At 39.9% G+C, this 26757-nt stretch overlaps 1 protein-coding gene across 1 annotated transcript; it reads right to left on the bottom strand.

Annotated features, from left to right (window-relative positions):
* Positions 1-3096: 3096 nt before the first annotated feature.
* Positions 3097-24108, bottom strand: LOC118673481 (membrane cofactor protein-like). Its single transcript, XM_036344341.1, has 9 exons — positions 23853-24108; positions 21361-21546; positions 20461-20560; positions 16043-16128; positions 15097-15294; positions 7616-7798; positions 6527-6574; positions 4856-4906; positions 3097-3266 (listed from the first exon to the last, which is right to left on the bottom strand). Exons 2-9 carry the CDS (start codon positions 21512-21514, stop codon positions 3202-3204), a joined length of 885 nt encoding a protein of 294 aa, XP_036200234.1. The 5' UTR covers positions 21515-21546; positions 23853-24108; the 3' UTR covers positions 3097-3201.
* Positions 24109-26757: the final 2649 nt, after the last annotated feature.

Raw genomic sequence — 26757 nt, 5'->3', positions numbered from 1 at the left:
ATGGGCAGAGATTCCTTAAGACAAAGATAAAACTTTTACAAAAAAAAAAAAAAAGTTGTGTGTGTGGGTATGACTACTCACCGTGACCTGCCCAGTGAGGAAATTATAACCAGATCACTCTATGAGGTTACATTCCATAGAATCCACTTTTGTCTACACTACACAAATCTTGGGACTTGTAAAAATATCCAGCTGATAGTATTTCCTATGCACACTGTTGTGTGTCTGTAATTTAAAATATACTAGTGATTGCCCTAACCAGTTTGGCTCAGTGGATGGAGCGTTGGCCTGCGTGCCGGGAGCCGGTCCATGCTCGCTGTTTCAAGGGACCTGGCATATATGGCATACTGTTCTTAATATGTTTGCTCACCTTCTTGGCACTATGTGTTTTAACCAAGGTCACCTCTCTGAGAAAGGTTGTTTCCCCAGGTAGGGATTTTCCCCTGAAGTTAGGGAGGGAATAAAACCCCTTAACTAAGTGCCAAGCGGGTAATTAATCACTTTAACTACATAGAACAATCATGCTTAAGCTACATAATCTTTACTCCCTGGAATGGAGATAAGAAACGCCCTAACTTTTGGAATAGAGATTGATAGGATTGGAATCAACTGGTATAAATACAGATGTAACAAGACAACAGGACACAGAACCTAGACACAGAACCTACACAGAACCTAGAGACAGAAGAACTTCGCTGGAGAGAACATGGCAAAAGATCCTGGACAGAAACTGGCCACAGAACCTAGAGGCAGAACCTAGCGAGAGAACCTGGCTGAAGAACCTAGAGACAGAACCTGGCTACAGAACCTGGATAGAACATGGCAAGAGAACATGACTAGAACCTGGTGACTGAACCTGGATGGAGAATCTGGACAGAACCTGGCTGGAGAACTTAGCGAGGGAACATGGCTACAGAACCTGGCTGGAGAACCTGGAGAACCTGGCTGGAGAACCTAGCAAGAGAACATGGACACAGAACCTGGCTGGAGAACCTAGCAAGAGAACATGGACACAGAACCTGGCTGGAGATCCTAACCAGAACTTCTCTGGAGATCCTGACCAGAACCTGGCTAGAGATCCTGGCTAGGCTGCTGATCAACTGAACGCTGTCTCTGTGTCATTCCTTCTTCACCGACTCCGTCCACACCTTTGGGGACCCCTGGACCTGCTGGGGCTGGACCCCAGCACCTGCGGACTGAAAGGTCCCAGGTTTGATTCCGGTCAAGGACATGTACCTTGGTTGTGGGCACATCCCCAGTGGCGGGTGTGCAGGAGGCAGCTGATCGATGTTTCTCTCTCATCGATGTTTCTAACTCTATCCCTCTCCCTACGTCGCTGTAAAAAAATCAATAAAATATTTCAAATATACTAGTAATTGAAATATAAACATGCATATGAAGTTTTCCATAAATTTAAGATTTAAGATGCAAATGAAAGCATTCTGGGTATTTTAAAAAGATAGCCAATAATAGGAAAAAAAAGTTTGAACTCTTTATGAGTGAAAAACTTACTTTTTTACATAGCCCAAACCAGATGATTAATATAAAAAGAAATCATTGTAAAAGCTGACATAAGGTGGAGCCAGAGCAGCTGTTCTAGAGAAATGTCCTTGCATGTCTTGCTCCTTAAACCTTTGGAATGTTTGAACTGGGCAAAACAACTTTTGTCTAAGCCAAAGCAACAGTGTCTTATAAACAAATGTTTGTAAAGCCAGCAGGGTTGCAGATCCTGACCACAAGGACTGACCACTATGGACTCTCTATTTGAAGACAGACTCAGTAACCAACCCTGCATAGGTAAAGAGTACCTCCGCCTTCCAGGGCCAATAGGAATTCTTTCTTCTAATATTCTCATAAAACCCCTTCATTTTCACCCAATAATTGGGATACTTTATGGGTTTCTGCCTGAACTTGTACTGTGTGAATGGCAATTCTTTAATCCCAAATAAAAATTGTTAGCTTTCATCTTGGTTTTTAAGTTTTAAGTAAACATCATAAAACCATAAATACCAAAATGTTTAAAATTATATTTGCTTTCAAAGGTGTTTCAAAGCTACAAAGAATTACTAAAAATCAGAAATTTCAAAGCATAATCTTGGTTTATGCTCCAGGATTTACTTTAAGTTTTTCATTAAATTGTTAATTATTTCATTAAAATTTAAGTTTGATCAAAGTTTAAAATCCCTATTCTCCTTAGAAGATATGTATTTGTACACTTTTTTTTCTATTGTAAGCCTAGCCTTTCCTTGTTTTTTTAATCATCACCTGAGGATATGTTTTTATTGATTGTGAAAAAGAGGGAGAGCGAGACGGGGAGGGAGGGGGCGAGAGAAAAAGGGAGAGAGAGAGAGAGAAAGAGAGAGAGAGAGAGAGAGAGAGAGAGAGAGAGAGAGAGAGAGAGAGAAGAGAGAGAGAAACCTGTTGGTTGCCTTCCATATGTGCCCAGACTGGGGATCGAACCAGCAACACAGGCACATGCCCTAACTGAGAATCAAATCTACATATGGGACTACACTCTACCAACAGTGTCACCTGGTCAGGTGCTTCTCCATTTTTATAAATAAAATGGCAAATAAAGTTAATGAGGTACCTTGTAAATATTACCCTTCTCTGTCCCTTTAACTTTAATCCATCAGTTTACTACAGCCTAGACAAATTAAGAGAACATCAGAGAGAAATCAAATCGTGTTGCTTCTAATTTCCCAGTTTAAATTGTATAAATAAAAATTCGAAATGAAATCAAATTGGCCATTTGAATACGACATCTACATAGCTTCTTACAAAATTCCTCTTCTGCAGACAAATGGAAGCTTTCATCCTAAAAATTCCAGTGGGCATACTTTAAAGTCTCCACAATGAACTATTTGAAATTTAATCCTGGCCACTCGCTCACTTTAGGAAATAGGGTATATCTAGAATTGGGAAGGCCCGATCATGGTCCATGATTTGCTGCAGAACTTAAAACTCAAACCTCACACAAAAAAACTTTCTTACAGTCATAATAACTAAATTATTATGCGAAGATTATTCCTGTTGCAATGATGCAAAAGGCAGCTGAAACTGATTTTAATAAAGAACTTTATTTCAGATGGCACACTAATGTAGCACGTTTTAAAAATAGAGGGTAAGCAATACAAACAAAAGCAACACAAAAGTATGTCAAGAGTGAGAAGGACCAATACATGAGAATAAATGTTTAATTTACCCTTTCTTCGCTCTGTGAAGACACTTGTACACGGAGATGAAAATTACTGCAATGCCAACAACTGTAAGGAACCAGAAAATAAATGACATGTAACTCTGAAAAAATAATTTCCAAGATTCAAGCTCTAGAAGAAGAAATTACTGTCAGTTACATTTCAGTGCTCAAAAGTGTTATTGTTTCTAAGCACATACACATTTATATTCCATCTGGATTTTTCACTAAGTGCAATTCCCTGGAATCACTTAACTAGTCCACAGTAAGTCAGAGAAGTGTCCTGTTTAGTTTAGAAAATTACCCATATTTGAGATGAAAAGTCATTTGACTAATCATCTTGGGAAAAAAAGTATTATTTTGGGTTTGTTACTAAGTGGACATATAGAAAACTGTATAAATGAATATACAGTCACCAACAACAGGTGTATATCGTACGAAAGGTCCATTTTTTCTACACTGGTTTAATTTCAATTTATAACACCTATAAAAACTGAAAAATCATCAGAAAAGAATGCACTCTATGTAATAGAAAAGAATGTAATATTTTTATTTCAATGGTGTTTAAGTGTGAGATACTTACATATAGTAAGACTAAATAGAGCAATGGTTCCTGGTGCTGAGAAAAAAAAAAAGTAGTTTTAAAGATATTGAGCAAGTATGGGTCCCAGATAGCAGTTTTTTGTTTGTTTTGTTTGTTTGTTTGTTTGTTTGTTTACTTTTGATCTGATTATCTAAAAACTACAGAAAAAAGGAATCGTTCTAGTATTAACATGACTGCTAGTATATCCAAATCGCTTTACTCAAAGAACACTTCAAATAGATTCCGGCTATAGGATGTGCCTTGTGAAACTCTTAATAGGAACCTCACTTGTCATTGCTTTGTGCTATCGTTACCACACCAGGTTATTTAGTAAAGGTTAATAGGACAACTAAAATTCTCAAGATTAGAGAAAATTACTTGCATGTGTCTATACATACTATCACATTTGTTATGGTATCCGCAATACTAAAGTAACCATAAATATCAATTATTCCTAATAACTTGTGACATCTTGTTTTTTCTCTGTCTACAAATAATTGGAACATAATATATTCATGTAGAACTCTAAGGTCTCATAATAAAGAATTATTAAGAACTAAACTAGCCGAAACCAGTTTGGCTCAGTGGATAGAGCGTCGGCCTGCGGACTCAAGGGTCCCGGGTTCGATTCTGGTCAAGGACATGTATCTGGGTTGCGGGCACATCCCCAGTGGGAGATGTGCAGGAGGCAGCTGATCGATGTTTCTCATAGATGTTTCTAACTCTCTATCTCTCTCCCTTCCTCTCTGTAAAAAATCAATAAAAAAATATATTTAAAAAAAAAAAAAAAAAAAAAGAACTAAACTAATGCCCTAGCAGGTTTGGCTCAGTGGCTAGAGCGTCGGCCAGTAGACTAAAGGGTCCTGGGTTTGATTCCGGTCAAGGGCCCGTAGCTCGGTTGCAGGCTCCTCCCCAGCCCAGGCCCTGGCCAGGGCTCCCGCAGCAGGCAACCAATGGATGTGTTTCACATTGATTTTTCTCTCTATCTTTGCCTCTCTCTTCCACTCTCCAAAAAAATCAATGAAAAAATATCCTCGGGTGAGGATTTAATAAAAGAAGAAGAAAGAAACTAATACCTAATTCCACAATCTCTTCAGATGATGATACTTCACGAAGGTTGAGATATCCTAGAAAAAAATTGAAATAAAGAAAAGAGAAAAGATTAAACTCCTAAATATCAACAACAAAAATCCCAACTCAATTCAAAACTGAGCAAAGGACCTGAATGACATTTCTCCACAGAATAGATACAAATAGTGAATACGTGCATAAAAAGATGTGTACACATCACTAATCAAGGGGGAAATGCAAATAAAAACCACAATGAGATACTACTTCACATATTTTACCTACCAGGTATTAGGATGGCTATTATCAAAAAACAGAAAAGAACATGTGTTGGCCAAGAGGTAAAGAAATTAGGATCTTTGTGCATTGCTGGTGGGAATATAAGATGGTGCAACTTCTGTGGGAGACTGGAGCACCTATGAATTTAGAACACCTATGAGTTTAGTGTGTGATAAAACAGTTGGAGAGAAGACAATCCGTTCCATAGACGGTGCAACTTAGCCACTGAATGGGGGTGGGTGAAGTGGAGAAGAAACCAATCCGATCCCATATTCCATAATGAATTTCAGACATATCAATGATTTAAATGCAAAACAATGAAATCAGAACCCATGGTTGAGGTGTTTATATAACTTGAAGACTTAAAGCTTTTAATAAGGAAGACACAATACTCAGAGCCATTAGGGAATAGTTCAATACATTCAACTCTTCTGCACATATAACTGTCCATTCTAGGAGAATAGCTAAATAAAATGTGGCATATATTAAAGTTGTCACTAAAAAGGATGGGAATAAATCTAAATACAACCCCAATCTAAGATAGTAAGTGTAAAATGTGAGAGTTTTAGAAAAATATGAACAACATGAGTCTATTTCTGGTTAAGAAAACTGAAAAAAAAGGCAAAATATGTATAACCAGTCATATAAGGACATGATATGTCCTTATATGAAATGGATAAAAAGAGACTTCAATTATGAACTGTGATTAACTCAGACAATGGACTAGAGAAAGAGATGAACTAATTTTTTTACTCGGTATCCTTTTGTAATATTTGAAAATTTACAAAAATACATTTGTATATTCCTCATAACAAAGTTATAAAAAGAAATCTATATCCAATAACATCTAAAAAGAAAATGAACTAGTAAAATTAGGCCATTACAATCTGGAAAAAAATGTTTACTATATATTAAAAGGTCTTTAATTTATAATGGGTTCTCACAATTAACAAAAATAATATTTTAGAAACCCAACAGAAAACTGAGCAAAGGATATGAGTAAATGAATGTGGATAAAAATGGTTTAGTCTCATTAATTATTAAATAAATGCAAATTAAAACAAGACATGACTTTTCACCCATCAGCCCACAAAGTTCTTAACAATATGAGGAGGATAAAGAGTTAATGAACAAACTAAGCACAATAGTGGCAGACTCATAGATAGAGAGCAGGTGGACAGCTCTGGTTAGGGGCTGGGAGCCGGGGGAAGTGCAAAGGGGAGAAGGTGGCGGGATTGAACAAAAACAAAAAAAAAAGAGAGAACTCATGGACATGGGCAAGAGTGTGGTGATGGAGTGGGGAAGGGGAGCGGGTGGAGGTGGAGGTGGAGGTGGAAGAGGGCAGAGAGGGAATAAATGGTGATGGAAGGGAAAAAATTAAAATAAAAATGTTACTGAACCTAGATAGCTTGTAACTGGTGGCTTGGTTGAACGAGTAGACTTGGAACCTGGAAAAATAAATTTTATTCCATTCATCAGTCTTATTAATAAAATTATGGATTTAATTTGATTTTTGATTTTTTAAAAAAGATTAGCTATTCCTCAAAATTAAAAATATGCGTACTTCACATTTGTAATACCTTAACTAATAATAAAAAAAAGAACTTCATAAATATACTCTACACGTGCACAATGTGTACTTTCCACAATGTCTAAAGTTAAATTTAGCTTTTTCTATTACTCTATCTCTAATTTTCATTCTTTTATGTTTCCTCTTTATGTAATAAAACAATTGAAAGAAAAAAAAAATATGCGTACTTTCCAAACTTTGCATAGTGCTAAGTAGTTTAAGTAGAACCAATTTAAGCTGTATTATCACCCAGTTGGGAAGACATTAAATCATTTTACATGTAAGTAAATACCTTTGAAGTTTAAGTAACTTGCCCAAGTGTACATGCCTGCGTATATCTATGGACTATGGCAAGTAATTTTAGAATCAGTAAGAATAACAACTAAAATGGCTATACATATGTTCTTCCCCCTTTTATTACTAAAAGTTATAAATTAGTGTAAACAACATGAATTTAAAGGATTTTTGTAAAATATAAGGAAGATGTTACTAAATATGAATGACTCACAATAAGAGGCTTTGATATTGAAAAGCATAACAATGTAGGATCAATCACTTGGAAATTATCCCTTTCTTTTCATTTGTGTGAATTATGACTTTCATTCTGATTTAGGTAAAAATTCCCATGATTCATTCCATTTATTCTGGAAAAAGTGGTTGCTAACCATAACATAACAGTACTGAACAAGCGGAACTTACAGACCTATGTGATGTACAGAATGTGCTAAGAACTCTATGAACACATACAAAATCACAACAGCAAAATTCTGTATGAACTTTATGTCATACATCCATCATGAATATGAAAAGATAATTAATTACTAAAATTGCTTCTTTTCAGTTATTCTTTATCATTGATATTTAATGTCAAAGAAAGAAAACCTTAAAAAAACAAGAAGGAAAATGATATAATATGTACCTCTAATACACCTGGGCATCGCAGGCTCCCAAGTACTGTTTCCACCGCAGAACACTGGGTTGCTGCCATTAAGGTAGAAACCCTTCCGGCATCTAAATGCAACCTCATCATGGTAGGAAAAATTGGTTTTCATTTCTGTTACTGGTTTTCCATGTTTGAGTACTGGCGGTTTACATTGGACCACTAAAAAGTAAATTTCAGCATTAATAGAAAGTTGTTTTACCCTAGCACCAGAAAAAAATAGTGCCAAGTAGCAATTTCCAGTGGGAAGAGACAAGGAGTGAAAGGCAAGATATAAATATTTTTAAAAAGACTTTTTTGTGCATTTTCATTCCAGGTAAACAGATTTAGAGAAATCTGATAACTGTTTTTCCACCTGAAACAGTCAATATAGTTTATTGGTTTCTTACATTTTTTAATCCTCACCTGAAGATATTTCTCCATTGATTTTTAGAGACAGTGGAAGAGAGAGGGAAATACAGAAACAAGTATCGATGTAAGAGAAACACATAGACTTGTTGCCTCCTGCACGAGCCCTAACCAGGGCCCGGGCTGGGGAAGAGCCTACAACTGAGGTACATGCCCTTGACCAGAATCAAACCTAGAACCCTTCAGTCCGCAGGCCGATGCTCTATCCACTGAGCCAAACCGGCTAGGGCCATACATTTTTTTTTCTACTGCAAAATTTGAAAAAAGTCTACCAGATATAAATTTGAGTACGTTCAAATGCAACTTTTGATACTCTAGCTCTAGAGATTTTTTCAAATTTCATGTTGACACTGATTATTATTCCTTGTCTTTTTAGAAAACTCTTGTGGGAAGGAAATAGTTGAAGTAAAATTTAAAAGCTTCAAAGAAGCTAGCCATGCAACGATATGCAAAGAAAAAGTTCTTTTTTAAAAATATTGCCAAAACTGGTTTGGCTCAGTGGATACACCGTCTGCCTGCGGACTGAAAGGTCCCAGGTTCAATTCCAGTCAAGGGCATGTACCTGGGTTGCGGGCATATCCCCAGTAGGAGATGTGCAGGAGGCAGCAGATCGATGTTTCTCTCTCATCGATGTTTCTAACTCTCTATCTCTCTCCCTTCCTCTCTGTAAAAAACCAATAAAATATATTTTTAAAAAATATTAAATCTTTATTGTTCAGATTATTACAGTTATTCCTCTTTATTCCCCACATAGCTCCCTTCCACCCGGTTCCCACCCCACCCTCTGCCCTTACCCCACCCTCACTGTCCTCATCCATAGGTGCACGATTATTATCCACTCTCTTCCCACATCTCCCACACCCCTTTCTCCCCCGAGAATAGTCAATCCACACCCTTTCTATGCCTCTGATTCTATTATAATCACCAGTTCATTCTGTTCATCAGATTATTTATTCACTTGATTTTTAGATTCACTTGTTGATAGATGTGTATTTGTTGTTCATAATTTGTATCTTTACCTTTTTCATCTTCTTCCTCTTCTTAAAGGATACCTTTCAGCATTTCATATAATACTGGTTTGGTGGTGATGAACTCCTTTAACTTTTCCTTATCTGTGAAGCTCTTTATCTGACCTTCAATTCTGAATGATAGCTTTGCTGGATAAAGTAATCTTGGTTGTAGGTTCTTGGTATTCATCACTTTGAATATTTCTTGCCACTCCCTTCTGGCCTGCAAAGTTTCTGTTGAGAAATCAGCTGACAGTCGTATGGGTATTCCCTTGTAGGTAACTGAGTTTCTTTCTCTTGCTACTTTTAAGATTCTCTCTCTGTCTTTTGCTCTTGGCATTTTAATTATGATGTGTCTTGGTGTGGTCCTCTTTGGATTCCTTTTGTTTGGGGTTCTCTATGCTTCCTGGACTTGTAGGTCTATTTCTTTCACCAGGTAGAGGAAGTTTTCTGTCGTTATTTCTTCAAATAGGTTTTCAAATAGCTCTTCTTCTGGCACCCCTATAATTCGGATGTTGGTACGCTTGAAGTTGTCCCAGAGGCTCCTTACACTATCTTCATATTTTTGGATTCTTTTTTCTTTTTGCTTTTCTGGTTGGGTGTTTTTTGCTTCTTTATATTTCAAATCTTTGACTTGATTCTTGCGATCCTCTAGTCTGCTGTTGGAGCTCTGCATAATATTCTTTATTTCAGTCAGTGTATGCTTAATTTCTAGTTGGTCCTTTTTCATAACCTTGAGGTTCTCACTAGATTTCTTGAGGGTCTCACTAAGTTTATCGGTAGTCTCACTAGACTCATTGAGGGTCTTACTAAATTTATCGGCAGTTTCTAAAAAATTCTTGAAAAACCTTATGTGTGGTTTTGAACTCTATATCCAGTAGTTTGCTTTCCTCCATTTCTGTCATTTGTGACCTGTTTCTTTATCTCTGCATTTTTTATGCTTCCCTGTGTTGATAGAGTGGCTCTCTGTGCTAATTGTCCTATAGGGCCCAGTGGCTCAGCCTCCCCAATTACCTGAAGTGGACACTCTTGGTGCACCCCTTTGTGGGCTTTGTGCACAGTTTTGTTGTAGTTAAGCCTTGATTGTTGTAGTTATCACTGGGAGGAATTGAGCTCCAGGCCAATTGGCTGTGAGAATCAGCTGTGTCTGCAGTGGGAGAACTATGCTGGAGACACCCTTCTGGGGCAAGATTTGCTTCAGTGGGGCTTTGGTGCTCACTGAGTCTGCCCCCTCAGTGTGTCCCTTATGGATCTGAGGAGTTGTAATCTGGATGGTCCCAATCTGACCACTGGGTACACTGGCTCTTGGATCTTTAAGGAGGTGCTAATTTAGCCTCTGCCTGAGGCTACCTAGCAGGAGCCCAGCTGTGAAGCAATGCAAGCTGCTGTGTGGCCTTGGGCCTTCTTTTGGGTGTTCTGGCTTTCTCTGACCCAGCTGCAGTTTGTTAGGTAATTTTCAGATTGTAAAGGGCCAGACCTTTCATATGCAAAAGCCTCTGTGCACAGCTTGGGTGGGGTGGGGTCTCAGGGGATCAACAGGGTGGAGCAAGCAGCTATGGCTGCTCTTCAGTCCTGCCCTAAGAGGCCCCGCTTCTCAGTGTCCCGGTAATTGCTGCAAGCACCTCTGAGAGAAAGCTGCCCTCAAGTTCCGACCAATGCCAGTTAGTCCAGTTTCTCCCCATATGCGTCTGGGTCCCTAGAGACTCACCCGGAACTGGAGTTCAGAGCAGTCAGGAGCTTGAGACTCCCTCCTGACTGAAAAAGACAACCGTGCCCTCAGTTTCCAGCCCTTTCCATGTGCACCGTGTCCTCAGCTGCCAGCCCTTTCTGCGCGCCTCCGTACCTCTGCACTTTACTTCCGCACTTCCTCTGAGTCTCAGTGTGCTTTTCTCTTTCCTTCTAGTTGTAGAATTTCCACTCAGCCAGCCTTCCTGTGGTTCTGGATGATGTTCGTTTTGTCTTTTAGTTGTATTTTTGAAGTGGTTGTGCAAGGCAGCAATTTCAGGTGTTTACCTATGCTGCCATCTTGGTTTCTCCCCCAAAGAAAAAGTTCTCAGGTGGCAACCACATATATGATCTGGGATATTCAAGAAATAGAAAGGCCAACGAAGTTACAGCCATGTTTTCCGAATATATTAGACTGCAACCCAGAGATTACTTTTTTTTTAATATATTTTTTATTGATTAAGATATTACATATGTGTCCTTGTCCCCACGTTACCCTCTACCCCCCCCCCCAACCCCCTGCTCATGCCCTCACCCCCCCGTTGTCCATGTCCATTGATTAGGCCTATATGCTTGCATATAAGTCCTTTGGTTGATCTTTCCCCCTTACCCCCACCCTCCCCTACCTTCCCTCCAAGGCCCGACAGTCCAATCAATGCCTCTCCGTCTCTGGATCAGTCCTTGTTCATCAGTTTATGTTGTTCATTATATTCCACAAATGAGTGAGATCATGTGGTATTTATCCGCTCTCCAGTTCCATCCATGCTGTGGCAAATGGTAAGAGTTCCTTTTTCTTCTTCCTCTTCTTAAAGAATACCTTTCAGCATTTCATATAATGCTGGTTTGGTGGTGATGAACTCCTTTAGCTTTTTCTTATCCATGAAGCTCTTTATCTGACCTTCTATTCTGAATGATAGCTTTGCTGGATAAAGTAATCTTGGTTGCAGGTTCTTGCTATTCATCACTTTGAATATTTCTTGCCACTCTCTTCTGGCCTGCATGGTTTCTGTTGAGAAATCAGCTGACAGTCGTATGGGTACTCCCTTGTAGGTAACTGACTGTCTTTCTCTTGCTGCTTTTAAGATTCTCTCTTTATCTTTTGCTCTTGGCATTTTAATTATGATGTGTCTTGGTGTGGTCCTCTTTGGATTCCTTTTGTTTGGGGTTCTCTGCGCTTCCTGGACTTGTAAGTCCATTTCTTTCACCAGGTAGGGGAAGTTTTCTGTCATTATTTCTTCAAAAAGGTTTTCAATATCTTGCCCTCTCTCTCCTTCTGGTACCCCTATAATTCTGATGTTGGTACGCTTGAAGTTGTCCCAGAGGTTCCTTACACTATCTTCATATTTTTGGAATCTCTTTTCTTTTTTCTTTTTCGGTTGGGTATTTTTTGTTTCTTTGTATTTCAAATCTTTGACTTGATTCTTGGGATCCTCTTGTCTGCTGCTGGATCTCTGTAAATTATTCTTTATTTCAGTCAGTGTATGCTTAATTTCTAGTTGGTCCTTTTTCATGTCCTCCATGGTCTCACTATACTTATTGAGGGATTCATTAAATTTATCGGCGGTTTCCATAAAATTCTTGAAAAACCTTATAAACGTGGCCTTGAACTCTATATCCAATCGTTTGCTTTCCTCCATTTCTGCCATTTGTGACCTGTTTCTTTGTCTCCGCATTTTGGCAGCTTCCCTGTGTTGATAGAGTGGCCCTGCGCGCCAGGTGTCCTGTAGGGCCCAGTAGCTCAGCCTCCCCAGTTACCTGGGGTGGACACTCTTGGTGCACTCTTGGTGCCTTGGTTGTTGTAGGATCACTGGGAGGAATTGACCTCCAGGCCAATTGGCTGTGAGAATCAGCTGTGTCTGGAGTGGGAGAACTTCTGTGCTGAAGACACCCTTCTGGGGCAAGACTTGCTTCAGTGGGGCTTTGGTGCTCACTGAGTCTGCTCCCTGAGTGTGTCCCTTATGGATCTGAGGAGTTGCAATCTGGATGGTCCCCCTCTGACCACTGGGTACAGTGGCTCCTGGATCTAAGGAGGTGCTAATTCAGCCTCTGCCTGAGGCCACACAGCAGGAGCCACGAAGAGGCTCAGCTGTGAAGCAATGCAAGGCCGCTGCGGGGCCTTGGGCCTTCTCTTGGAAGTTCCGGGTCTGCCTGGCTCGGCTGCAGTTAGGTACATTCACATGCAAAAGCCTCTGCGGCAGCCTGGGTGGGGCGGGGTCTCAGGGAATCAAAGGGCGGATCAAGGAGCTATGGCTGATTCTCCGCCCGGAGTCGCGGGTCTCAGTGACCTGCTAATTGCTGCAAGCACCTCTGAGGGAAAGCCGCCTTCAAGTTCGCCCGCTGCCGGACAGACCAGCTTCTCCCCGTATGAGTCCTGGGTCCCCAGAGACTTCCCGGAACCAGAGTTCAGAGCAGTAGGGAGCTTGTGATTCAAAAAGACAGCCGCGTCCTCAGGTGCCACCCCCTTTACTCGCGCGAGCGCGAGCTGGCCGTACCTCTGCACTTGTACCTCTGCACTTCACCTCTGCAGCTCCTCTGGCTCTCAGCGTGCTTTTCTTTCCTTCTAGTTGTAGAATTTACACTCAACCAGCCTTCCTGTTGTTCTGGATGATGTTTGCTCTGTCCTTTGCGGTAATTTTCAATTGTTGTGTGAGGCGGCAATTTCCCGGTGTTTACCTATGCCGCCATCTTAGTTTCTCCCTACTTTTTTTTTTTTTAAGGCTGTAAAACCATTACATAAGCACACAGGGCTGATATAAAGTTAAAAGTTAATACTAGACTTCATACTGATGTACTCTGGTATTTCTCATTCTACTCTATTTCTCAAGGAGAAAAGTGCCGGTCATGACCTTCTAGACTTCAGAATCCAGTAATGGGTTTGGAAGAATTTGGAAACACACACACACACACACACACACACACACACACACACACACCACTGAGCTGGGTAGCAAGTAACAGAGAACATTTTACAAGATTAAATCTGAGCCATACATAAAGGGCCCATTATGCACAGCCTTTTATATCTTTTCAATTTTATTGATTTTTAGCTCTATTATCCCGTTTCCTTGTTTTAAGTTTAATTTGCATTTCTTTCTTAGTTTTTTAAGGTGAAAGTGTCCAGATTATCGATTTGAGATATGTTTTCTACTGTATTGTATGCTATAAATTTTTCTCAAAGCAATGCTTTTGCTGTCACACAAATGTTGATATTTTTATATGTTGTGTTTTCATTTTTATTGAATTCAAAACACTTTCTAATTTTTCTTGTGATTTTTTCTTTGACTCAATGGTTCGTTAGATCATATTTGTTTTACATGGTTGCCAAATACCGCCCATGCACTGCTTGACAACAGGAATAACGTTCTGAGAATTGTGGACATCATAGAGTGTACTTGCAAAATCTGACCTAGATGGTGTAGCCTACTATTTTTATCATAAGAGCTATACTTACAATATAGCTCTTTTTGACAGCGCAATAGGTTTGTTTACACCAGCATCATCGCAAACACATGAATACTGTGTTGTGCTATAACATCCTGACAGCTATCACAGGATTTTCTAGGTGACAGCAATTTTTCAGCCCCATTATAATCTTATGAGACTATCATCGTATATGTAGCCCATCACTGACTGAAATGTCATTATGATATATATGACTAAATTTGGAGATTTTAAAAATTATCTCTGTTTTGATTCTAAATTTATTTCATTATGAACAGAGAATGTACTCTGTTTCAATTATGTTAAACTTTAAAAAATTATGTTGTTTCCCAGAATATGGTCTACCTTATAGAACATTCCATACCCACTAGTAAAGAGTAAATATTTCGTTGATATTCAGTGGTCCCTTTCCTACAAAAGTCAAATCCCCTTCATTGTCTCCCATTTTTGGTTATTCTCTAGTGCCTTAAACATTGTTTTTCCAACTCTGTGTGTACAGAGTTTATCATTAGTATCAGTAAGAGTTAGCCTTTTATAATTTACTCTGCCACTACCTATTGCTATATCTCTCGGATGATTTAATATAAAAAAAAGTCTTAATTTTAAGCCATTGTGTGTTACTTTTTGTTTTTTCAAGCACAAAAAAAATCCTGTTATACATTTACACAGTAGTTAACATTATATAAACTGGAATGCCAAGAGCATGTTGAGGGTGGGGAATTCTACAACTGAACTATTTTTTATTCGACTTGACAAATAATAAATTAAATTAAAATTTAACAGGAGGAGGAAGCACATATAATTGCTTGCTTACTTATAGGTAAACACTCTACAAAGTTTTTTCACTGTATTTACCAATGAAGAAGGAAATATCTTTACCTTTACATTGAGGAGGGTCACTACTCCATTTGCCAGGCCCAAAACAAGTAAGCGTGCTCTCTCCAATAAGTGAATACTCCTGAGTCCCATTTGAAGGGTCACAAGTATAAGTCACTACTTCATTAAATTCAAATACAACCTTCCAGCTATCCGTGTATTTTCCATTACTTATTTTTCCGGGTGCATCACACAAAATCTCTTAAAAAGAGGAAATGAGAAGAAAAAGGAGAGATGTAGAGAGTAAGACAACATTTAGTAAAACAAATTCACTAACATCTGATTTCTACAGTCTAGTTGTGAATCCAATATCCCTTTAGAATGTCTCTATGAGAAAGTGTTATTACCCCAAAGTCAAATCATGTAGAAATGAACTTTCAAAAGAAAACCAATTTTATTGAAATATCTATATGAAATATCTATATTTATCTATAAGGCTATGTTAAGTTTTGCTCTAGTCATCATAAGAATTGCTGAAAATTAAAAGATATGGTTAAAGATAAAATTCACTGCTAGTTGAGAAATGCTTTATAATTTATAAGAATATAAATATATCTATTTGCCAGGTCATTGTTTCACAATTATACTGATATTGTCTTTTTTTTACTTTCAACCTTACGAGTACAGTGAAATTTTCCAGAAGCTACTGAATGTGTTATTTTACCACAGAATGAATTTAAGTGTCTTGTCTTCCTTTAAGCCAGATTTTGAAGGCATTTATAAAAGTGTAAAACAATCCCACTATTCTAACTCTTTTGGGCATCTTTTGTTTTTTATTTAAAAAAAATACATTGTATATTTTAATAAATCTTGAATCACTATGTTGTATGCATGAAACTAATATACTATTGTATGTCAACTATACTTTTAAAAAATCAGCATGAGTGGGTCCCAAGGCCAAAAATATTGAGAATTGCTGGTTTAAATTCTAAAGTGAAAATTTACTTACTTTCACATGTTGGTATATCATGGTCCCAAAGCACCTTGTCTCCAGAAAGTTTACAAGTTAGAATTGGTTCACCTTTCAAGTAAAAACTAAATGGGAAAAAAAGTTACTGTTCTTTTTACCAGTTAACAAGATGTACATAATAAAGAGGAAAATTTCATATAGTTGTTTTCTGCAATACAGACAAAAAAAAATCAAAAAGAAATATCAGCCTTAAAAGACACACTAAATCAGATGGATTTAATTGGTATTTACAGGACATTTCATTCCCAAAGCTGCAAAATATATATTCTTCTCAAGTGCACATGGATCTTTCTCAAAGCTAGACCAGATGTTAGGACACAAAATAAGTCTTAACAAATTCAAGAAGATTGGAAAAATACCAAACATCATCTCAGATCACAGTGGCATGAAACTAGAAATCAAGTACAGTAAAAACACTCAAAAACAGACAAGCACATGGAGACTACATAGCATCTTACTAAACAACGAATGGGTTACAAATAAGATCAAGAAATAAATTTTAAAAAAAACTTCCTGGAAAGAAATGAAAATGAACACACAATCCAAAACCTATGAGACATAGCAAAAGCAGTCCCGAGAGGGAAGTTCATAGCATTATAGGCCTACCCCAAGAAACAAGAAAAAGCTAAAATAATCTAACACTCCAACTAAAAGAATTAGAAATAGGACAACAAGGAAAGCCCAGAGTCACTGGAAGGAAGGAAATAATAAAGATCAGGGTGGAAATAAATGACATAGAAACTAATATATATATGATCAAAGAAACCAAGAGCTGGCTCTTTGAAAAGATAAACAAGAATGATGAACCTTTAGCCAGACTTATCAAGAAAAAATGAGAGAGGACCCAAATAAATAAAATCAGAAAGGAAAGAGGCTAAGTAACAACTGACATCATAGAAATACAAAGGATTGTAAGAAAATACTTTGAATAACTATTTGTCAACAAGCTGGACAACCTGAGTGAAATGGACAAGTTCCTAGAAACATATAATCTTTCAAAACTCAGGAAGAAGCAGAAAACCTGAATAGACAATAACAACTATGAAATTGAAACAGTAATAAAATAAAAAAAACTCACAGCAACAAAAAGTCCTGGAATAGATGGCTTCATAGGCAAGTTTTACCAAACTTTTAAAGAAAAATTAACACTCAGCCTCCTCAAACTATTCCAAAAAATTCAAGAGGCCCAGCTGGCTTGGATCAGTGGTTGAGCATTGACCTACAACCAGGAGGTCACAGTTCAATTCCCGACCAGAGCATATGCCCAGGTTGTGGGCTCAATCCCCAGCAGGGGGTATACAGGAGGCAGTCGGATGGTTGTTTGGCTGTTTGGCCTAATTAGCATATTAGCTCTTTATTATATAGGAGAGTATTGGAAGTCCTAGCCACAGTGATCACACAAGAAGTTATAAAAGACATCCAAACTGGAAGAAGTAAAACAGTCATTACTCACAGATGACATGATATTGTACATAGAAAACCCTAAAGACTACACACACACACACACACCTACAGTTAGATTTAAGAAATTAATTTGGCAAAGTAGCAGGATACAAAATTAACATCCAGAAATCAATGGCCTTTTTATACACCTATAATGAAGTGTCAGGAAAAGAAACTAAATATAAATCCCACTTACCAAATTAAATACACACACACACACACACTGAGTGGCCAGATTATTATGACTGGCCAGATTATGACCACCCCTCAGTAAAACGAAGTGAATTAGTTATGCAAATAATAATCCTATCTAATAAAAGACAAAAAGGGTAATTGACCATACCTTCGCTACACTTCCCATTGGCTAACCAGGACAATATGCAAATTAATAGCCAACAAAGATGGCGGCCAGCAGCCATGCAGCTGAAGAGAGCAGGAGGCTTGCTTGCTCCAATGATGGAGGAAGCCAAGGTTCCCCACCAGTCGCGGCCCGGCTCTGAGCTCAAAAGCAACAAAGTTTCAACTATAGAAGCTAAACAAACCCCAGATACCTGCTTTCAGCAGGCCGTGGCCTCAGAGCTGTGAGCGAGTAGGAGCTGGCTCTCAGCTCCAGTGACCGCAACAAGGTTTCAATTATAGAAGGTAAATAAATCCCAGAATAAAAAAAAAAGAAAAAAGAAAAAAAGGAGAGGCTGGGAGCTTCAGTCGCCTACCAGCCTGAAAACGGCCCTCAGCCCCTCACCCAGGCTGGCCAGGCACTCAAGTGGGACCCCCACCCTGATCCGGAACACCCTTCAGGGCAAACCAGCCAGCCTCCACCCGTGCACCAGGCCTCTATCCTATATAGTAAAAGGGTAATATGCAAACTGACCCTAACAGCAGAAAGACTGGGAATGACTGGTCACTATGACACACACTGACCACCAGGGGGCAGATGCTCAATGCAGGAGCTGCCCTCTGGTGGTCAGGGCGCTCTCACATAGGAGGAGCTCTGCTCAGCCACAAGCCAGGCTGATGGCTGCCAGTACAGCAGTGGTGGTGGGAGCCTCTCCTGCCTCCTCAGCAGTGCTAAGGATGTCCCACTGCAGCTTAGGTCTGCACCCCACTGGCAAGTGGACATTCCCCGAGGGCTCCCGGGCTGCCAGAGGGATGTCTGATTGCCAGCTTAGGCCCAATCCCCTGGGGAGCAGGCCTAAGCCAGCAGATGGTCATCCCCCAAGGGGTCCCAGACTGTGAGAGGGTACAGGCCCGGCTGTGGGCCTCTAGTAATAATAATAATAACCTTGAGAGTATTTGCTTAGGAAGTTTTCAATATTCAGTAATTTTGGAAGTGTCAATGAAGTACTAATGGGGTGGTCATAATAAACTGGCCGGTCATAATAATCTGGCCACTCAGTGATATTTATCTGGGAATAAACTTAACTAAGGAAGTAAAAGAGCTGTACTCAGAAAACTACAGGACATTGGAAAAAGTAGTAGAGGAAGATACAGACAAGTGGAACCATATACTGTGTTCATGAATTAACATCATTAAGAATTAACAATATCCCAACCGGTTTGGCTCAGTGGATAGAGCGTCAGCCTGCAGACTGAGGGGTCCCAGGTTTGATTCCGGTAGGGGGCACATGCCCGGGTTGCAGGCTCAGTCCCCAGTGTGGGGCATGCAGGAGGCAGCCGATCAATTATTCTCTCTCATCACTGATATTTCTATCTCTCTCTCCCTTCCTCTCTGAAATCAATAAAAATATATTTAAAAAGAGAATTAACATCATTAAAATGTCCATAGTACCCAAAGCGATTTACAGATTCAACACAATCCCTATTAAAATACCAATGGCATATTTCACAGACCTAGAAAAAATATTCCAAAAGTGTATGTGGAACAAAAAGCAACCCCAAATAGCTACAGCAATCTTGAGAAAGAAGAAGAAGAACAAGGTTAGAGGGATCACAATACTGGATGTCAAAATGTACTACAAAACCATTGAAAGATCTGATAAGAGGTTAATTTCCAAAATATACAAAGAATTTATACAACTCAACACCAGGAAGACAAATAATCCAATAAAAAATGGGCAAAGAATTTGAATAGACACTTCTCCAAAGAGGACATACCATTGGCCAATAGACATGAAAAGCATCAGTAATCATCAGACAGATGCAAATTAAAACAACAATGTGGTATCACCTCACACCTGTCAGAATGGCTACCATCAATAAATCAGCAAACAACAACTGCTGGTGAGGAAGTGGAGAAAACGGAACCCTAGTACACTGCTGGTGGGAATGCAGACTGGTGCAGCCTCTGTGGAAAACAGTATGGAAGTTCCTCAAACAATTAAAAATGGAACTGCCATTTGACCCAGCAGTCCCACTTCTAGGAATAAATCCTATGAAACCCAAAACACCCATCAGAAAGAATATATGCATCCCTATGTTCATAGCAGCGTTATTCACAATAGCTAAGATCTGAAAACAACCCAAGTGCCCATCAGTAGATGAGTGGATAAAAAAGCTGTAGTACATTTACACAATAGAATACTATGCAGCTGTAAAAAAAAGAATGATCTCTTACCCTTTGCTACAGCATGGATGGAGCCAGAGACTATTACGCTAAGGGAAATAAGCCAGTTAGAGAAAGACAAATACCACATGATCTCATGTATATGCGGAATCTAGTGAACAAAATAAACTGACCAACAAAATAGGTCCAGAGGCATGGAAGAATAACAGATCTCAGTGGGGAGGGTAGTGGAGGGGACAGGAAGAGATTAACCAAAGATCATATATGCATATATGCACAACCCATGGACACAGACAATAGTGTGGGGAGGCCTGGGCATGGCAGGGATTGGGGGGAAATGGGGGACATCTGTAATATTGACAAAAAGAAGATAAGGAAAACAATATGGAATCAGTAACATTTACCTTATTTTCTCTAAGGAGCAACTTACCCGTAATCACAATAAAAGTGAGCTTCTTTATCCAATCCAAAGCCCCCTTGTGGGTCATATACTTTACCACTTTTCACATTTGGAGTTGGACATGATTTTTCTAAAAGAAAATGTATAAATTCATTTTTATACAAATTTCAAAACAGATGTAAAAGAAAATAAAAATTCTACACTGCTTGCGCTGGCTGGTTTGGCTCTGTGGATAGATCATCGGCCTGCGGACTGAAGGGTCCCTGGTTCGATTCCGGCCAGGGGCACATGCCAGGGTTGCAGGCTCGATCCCCAGTGAGGGGCATGCGGGAGGCAGCCAATTGATGATTCTCTCTCATGCTTGATGTTTCTATCTCTCTCTCCCTCTCCCTTCCTCTCTGAAATGAATTAAAAAAAAAATTCTACACTGCTCTTGTCAATTCATGCAGTATTATTTTTTTGAGTTAACCATATAACATAAAGTTCTCATTTACCCAGGCAACCAACTGCCTACAAAAAAATTCCTGGAAGATTTGTGGAAGCCTAAAAATCTGTCTTGCTATCTAAACCCTAGTTTCCCATGAGAAAATCATCATTGCCATAGTGGAAAATGAATCCAAATATGTTTTTTAAAAAAAGAAAAAGGCCCTGACCGGTTTGGCTCAGTGGACAGAGCGTTGGCCTGCAGACTGAAGGGTCCCAGGTTCGATTCCAGTCAAGGGCATGTACCTTGGTTGCCGGCACATCTCCAGTAGGAGGTGTGCAGGAGTCAGCTGATTGATGTTTCTCTCTCATCGATGTTTCTAACTCTCTATCCCTCTCCCTTCCTCTCTGTAAAAAAATCAATAAAACATATTTAAAAAAAAGAAAAAAGGAAAAGGAAACAGAACAAGCACACACACATAAAAAAGACAGGTTTTGCTTACTTACTGTAACAAGCTTCATCAACAGGGAACCATGTGCTATTTTTCTCACAAAAGGTCTTGAGGACATAATTAAATGAATAATAATATCCTGGTTTACACTCATAAAATATTTTCTCCCCAGGTAAATAGGAAGATTTAGGGGTACCCTTTAACTGCATAGACTGGTACAGTGGTGGTTCACCACAGCGACCTAAAAATAAGAAAATAAGAACATAAAAATAAAATATTTAATCTCTTTGACAACCAGGGACTGTGGCCTGACAGCAGGTGGGTAGTACAGAATAAATGGAAAGGTCCTTGGCAAGATTTTATTTTTAAAAACTATATTTTATTGATTTTTTTACAGAGAGGAAGGGAGAGGGATAGAGAGTTAGAAACATCGATGAGAGAGAAACATCAATCAGCTGCCTCCTGCACACCCCCCACTGGGGATGTGCCCACAACCAAGGTACATGCCCTTGACCGGAATCCAACCTGGGACCCTTCAGTCCGCAGGCCGACGCTCTATCCACTGAGCCAAACCGGCTAGGGCATTGGTAAGATTTTAAAGACTTGTTCCCTGCTTTCACCCAAAGGTCCTAGGAGTGGGCCACGCGCTGCCCTTGCTTTAAATAGCATTCTATTCGCTTTTGGTTTGTTGGGGGATAAGCTGGATTTTTACTCAACAGTAAATTTAGGAAGCAAATATCAATGTTTTAGGTCTGAAAGATACACCATATAGGTATGCATCATTCCCCATTTCTTTTGGAAATTCATTTCAAAATTCAACTCTCTTCCAAGAAGTCTTTTTTCTCCCGCGTTATCCCCCTCCCCACCTCCACCCCCATCCCCAGTAATTCCTCTTCTTTTTGTTTACGTGTGGGCTTGAAAATCTTTTTTAAAAAAATGTGTTAGAACTATTATGGAAAATAACGTGGAGACAAATCAAGTAAAGTCCTAACGGGCTAAAAAAATGCAGTGGCCTCTCTCTCCTCTAAGGTTAAGGATCTAAGAAAGTAGATCTACTCTGATCCCCGAGAAACCTGGATTGGTCTCACCTTAGATGGTGAGACCAGTCAAGAGAACTCTAAACAAGTCACATATTACTGCGCTTTCATGTCATATTCTAACTTCCACCCGACCCTCCAAGAGAATTCCTACTCTGGAGCCCACGCCCCCTCCAGGCTCCTACCGAAGGATGTGGGCAGCAGGAGCACGAGGGTCACTGAAATGACCCCCACGAAGCACCATGAAAAGGGACTCTCGGGGCGGCGGGGAGGTGCCCTGCGTGGCTCGCAAGACGCCGTCATTTTCCGGGAGGTCGGCGAACATTTGCTTTCAAGTGCGGACGCTGGACGCAACAATGGCCGGTCGGCAGCCGCAGGTGGGCGTGACCTGCGCGGAGTCAGGGGTGGGCGGGGCCAACCCGAGGGCGGACAGGCGGCGGGGGTCAGAGGTGGTACCTTAGCAAGGGATGGGAGGATGCGCTGGTCCCTTGCTGGGCTCTAACCCACCCGGGTCTGCTGGCAGCTCGGGAAAGGAAACCAGAGCTGGGGCAGCATCCTTGTGTCTTTTCCGGAGCGCTGGATGGAAGAATAAAGCGCATTGATCTGAAAATAGGAACCCAGAGCGCAGACAGTGGGCCAGCATCCCTCGGGCTCCACTTTTGTCCGGGGGGCCTTCGGACTGTCCATAGTGCCAGGACCCTTGCACTATGGGTCCAAAAACAGAAAAATCATGGAGTTTCCTCTTCCTTTCAGACCAAGACAATGTCTAGATTCTGGGAGAGCAAGACAGTCAGTGTGAAGATGAAATATAAAATAACCACTTAGTATATTAGATTTCAAAATCCAGACACTCCATAATGACATTTAATTGAAGGAGGTATAATTAAAGAGAGAGTGAATGGGAAACTCATTGAGGGAGAATTATTATTACTGTTATGTCTTTCAGTGGTGAGTGATGTAGTAACAGAAATGTTCTGTGGATCAATATTGGCACTTATTTATGAAGACAGTATCTATGGGGGTTGGCAAAAATAGATTTACAGTTTTTCATATGGAGAACAATACAATAATTAATAAATAATAAACTCTGTGTTTTGTGTACTCAAAAACTTTCTCATTTACTTTGAGACTTGGAAATAAGTTCTTGTGAGAAAATTTAGAAGGTAGGGGAAAATATGGAATTTGATAATCTAGTTATAGGTACTTGGTTAGATTCAAGAACTGAGGTTTTACTGGGACTTTCAATCAGTGAAATTTCTACACCTGGTGTCCATCAAGCCATTCTTTCTTTAAAAATTTATCTTTATTGTTGAAAGTATTGCAGATGTCCCCTTTTTCTCCCCATTGAACCCTTCCAACCCAAACCCACGCCCTGCCTTAGGTCTTCACCACACCACCATCTGTGTCCACGGGTCATGCATATATGCATATACATTCTTCAGTTAAGCTCTTCCCACCCACACTTGCCTTCCCTCATGAAGTCATTCTTAATATAATGGAAGACACTCACCTTGATTTCTTTAACTTATTCTGATTTGACCCATCTCAGGCTCCAGTTGATATGTCCTGAGCCATGTTGCCTAGTTTTCTGGTCAAGCTCCTTGAGGCAAGGGTAGAGTATTCTTGCCTTTTCTCCAGTGCCCACATTGTTCTAGGCCTGTAGTAGGCACGTAATGAGTAAAGAAAGTGGGTGTTGCTGTCAACTGCATTAAACACCTCTCTGCCCATTCTCCACCAGCAAGGATGTGCCAAATCCTGGGAAATTTCTGAAAGATGATTACAATAATTTTAGACACTAGCAGGAACAAAGTGGGAGTTATCCCTAAGAAATGAGCTAGCTGCAAGTGTCTGCCGAGAAAACTTTCCTAAATCGGGTATCGTAAGCTGACCTATGAAGTGGAGCTAATGTCTGCCCCTTAGCCTTGAGATCATGTTAGTGACTGAGTTCAAAGGGCAAGTGTTGACAGTGAACTTCCTAAGGTCCTCACAGGAGAAGAACTCTAAAGAGTCAAGGCTTTGAATGAAGTAGGGAGTAAAAATTGGAGCTTCCTCCAATTATTGCTAAAGATATTATTAAACTGTCAAAGAAAAAATGAAGAGAGAATGGAGAATATGCATGCTTTTAGACCATTTTTTGAACTCTGGTAGATCTTTAAGGCAAATGGAATCTAGAGAAAAGTGGGTATTGCAGTGCTTCTATCAGAGGAAACAGATTTCAAGATAAAAAGGAAAAGAGAAACATTTCTTATTTCTTTATAAAAACTTTATTTTGATTGTTGAGACTATTACAAATGTCTCCAAACCAGGTTGATGAGGCCTCTGAGCCTTGCAGGAGGGGCTCCCAATGTTGCCAGGTTTTTCTAAGTGAGATATTTCTCAATAAGAGTAGGGGAGAAACAGAGAATGGGGTAAGAGACTCAGTCTGAATTCTAGCCTTATTGCATAAAGGCCACATTTTTCTTTATGAGAATGTATAATATCTAGTCTTATGAGTCTAATTCTGACACCAGCCAATTTCCCCCATTGGCAAGGCCAATAGGATTGATAATAGAAGCAGCCAAGTGAATGCTTAGCAGACTCTCCAGGCAGCACAGTTTTGCCTTGCACCAGTGCCGGAGCACACACCCCTGTCTTGTGAGAGAGGGGACAGGGCAAAAGGGAAAGGGGACCATACATGAAGGGAGCAGAATGCGGCAGGGGGTGGGGAGGACAGGACATCCTCCATGGAGGGGGCAGAGCAGGGGGGACAGGAGGCCCTGGAAAGAGGCTGGCCAGGGGAATAGGGGACCCTTCATTGAGGGGGTAAGGGAGTGTGGATAAAAAATGGACCATACACTAAACCTGACAAGCTCAGGAGAGGACCATGGCAGGCTTTACAAACTCAGAGGCCGAAAAGAACCACATAGGAGGGTCTAAAATTAAAACTTTCCTTTTCCCCACTACTTTTAAATCTTTATTGTTTAAAGTATTACATATGCCCCCCTTTTCCCCCCATTGACCTCTTGTAGCCCACCCCGCCTCTCCGCCCCAGGTCTTCATCACCCTATTGTCTGTGTCCATGGGTTATGCATATATGCATACAAGTTCTATGGTTGATCTTTCCTAAACCAGTATCTTCCTTTACAAAGGTCAATCTTTACATTAACTGAGCCTATTGTCTTTTTGCATCTACAATAACATACATTTGGAATGTCAGAGTAATTTTTTTTGATACCTCACTGCACAGAGCAGAGACCACAAAACTACTCATAGTTATTGTTAACTATCCTATACCCACCAATGTAAAAGAAATATGTGTTTATTCATTTTATGCAGAGATTTTCCTGCTTTGCTTCTTCCCGCCTCCCTAATCTGTCACCAATGGATTTCATGAAACGGGCTTAGGCCCCCTACTTTGATTACAATGAATAAAATAAGGTGCAAAACTGCTATTCTCTGGAGCATTTTCTCAATCTGTTGAGATTTTGCTTCCTGGCAATTGTCATCAGTTTGGCTCAAATAAACTCATAAAAATTCTTACAGGTTTTTCCCAGAGACTCAAGGCTTAGGAAGAAGTCCTTACCAGGTTTTGAAATGATGACATGAGGCAAAGGAATGCCAACCTAGGGCATCCTTGCACCGCTTGGGGATGGACAGGTAGACTTTAAGGAAGCCCCTGAGATCTCTGCCTCCAGTAGGCATACCTTTGGGTAATTCCCTTCTTTCCCGAGTGAGGGCAGGACCTGTGCCTTGCTTCTAAGCAATGCAATGCAACAATGGAAATGGAATGTATGCGACTGCATTTACACAATCACCTAATGGTGCGTCACACATCTGGCTACGTCTCCCAGGGCTGGTTTTGAAAAAGCAACTTGCCATGAAACGTAAAGCCACAAGGAAATGAATTCTGCCACCAACCTGAGAGGCCTTGGAAGTAGACCCTTTTCCATACAGAGCTCTGACAAGACTCTGGCTTTGGCCAACACCTTTTTTGCAGCCTTGTGAGACCCTGGATAGACTACCCAGCTAAACCCAGACTTCTGACCCACAGAAAGGGTCAGATAAGAAGAAGCATGTGTTGTTTTAAGAAGCCAAGTTTGTGGTAATGTGCTACGCAGCAACAGATAACCAATGCACTAGCCTATGTCCATATCCTCCCTCTAGACTTTTCATCTTTTAGACAATTTCATTTCTCAATATTCAACTTAACATTTAGATCCTTTTCTCTAGTTGCGGACTCCTAAGGTTAAAAATAGTTACCCGAACTTTATTATATTCTTTGGGTACAAATTAACCTATGTTCTTTTCCGTTTTAAACATTATTTCAAACGTAAAAGAAATGGCAGTAAATTAGGAGGGGCCAACTTTTATGTACACAATTGTCCTCAAACCAAATGCAGCAAGGACACCTTTTGTTTGGCATATAGGTCTCGCTT

Source organism: Myotis myotis, unplaced genomic scaffold (assembly GCF_014108235.1).
Source record: "Myotis myotis isolate mMyoMyo1 unplaced genomic scaffold, mMyoMyo1.p scaffold_m19_p_18, whole genome shotgun sequence".
Taxonomy (NCBI): domain Eukaryota; kingdom Metazoa; phylum Chordata; class Mammalia; order Chiroptera; family Vespertilionidae; genus Myotis; species Myotis myotis.
The sequence above is the reverse complement of the archived record's forward strand: the minus strand, read 5'-3'. Positions and strand labels throughout refer to the sequence as shown.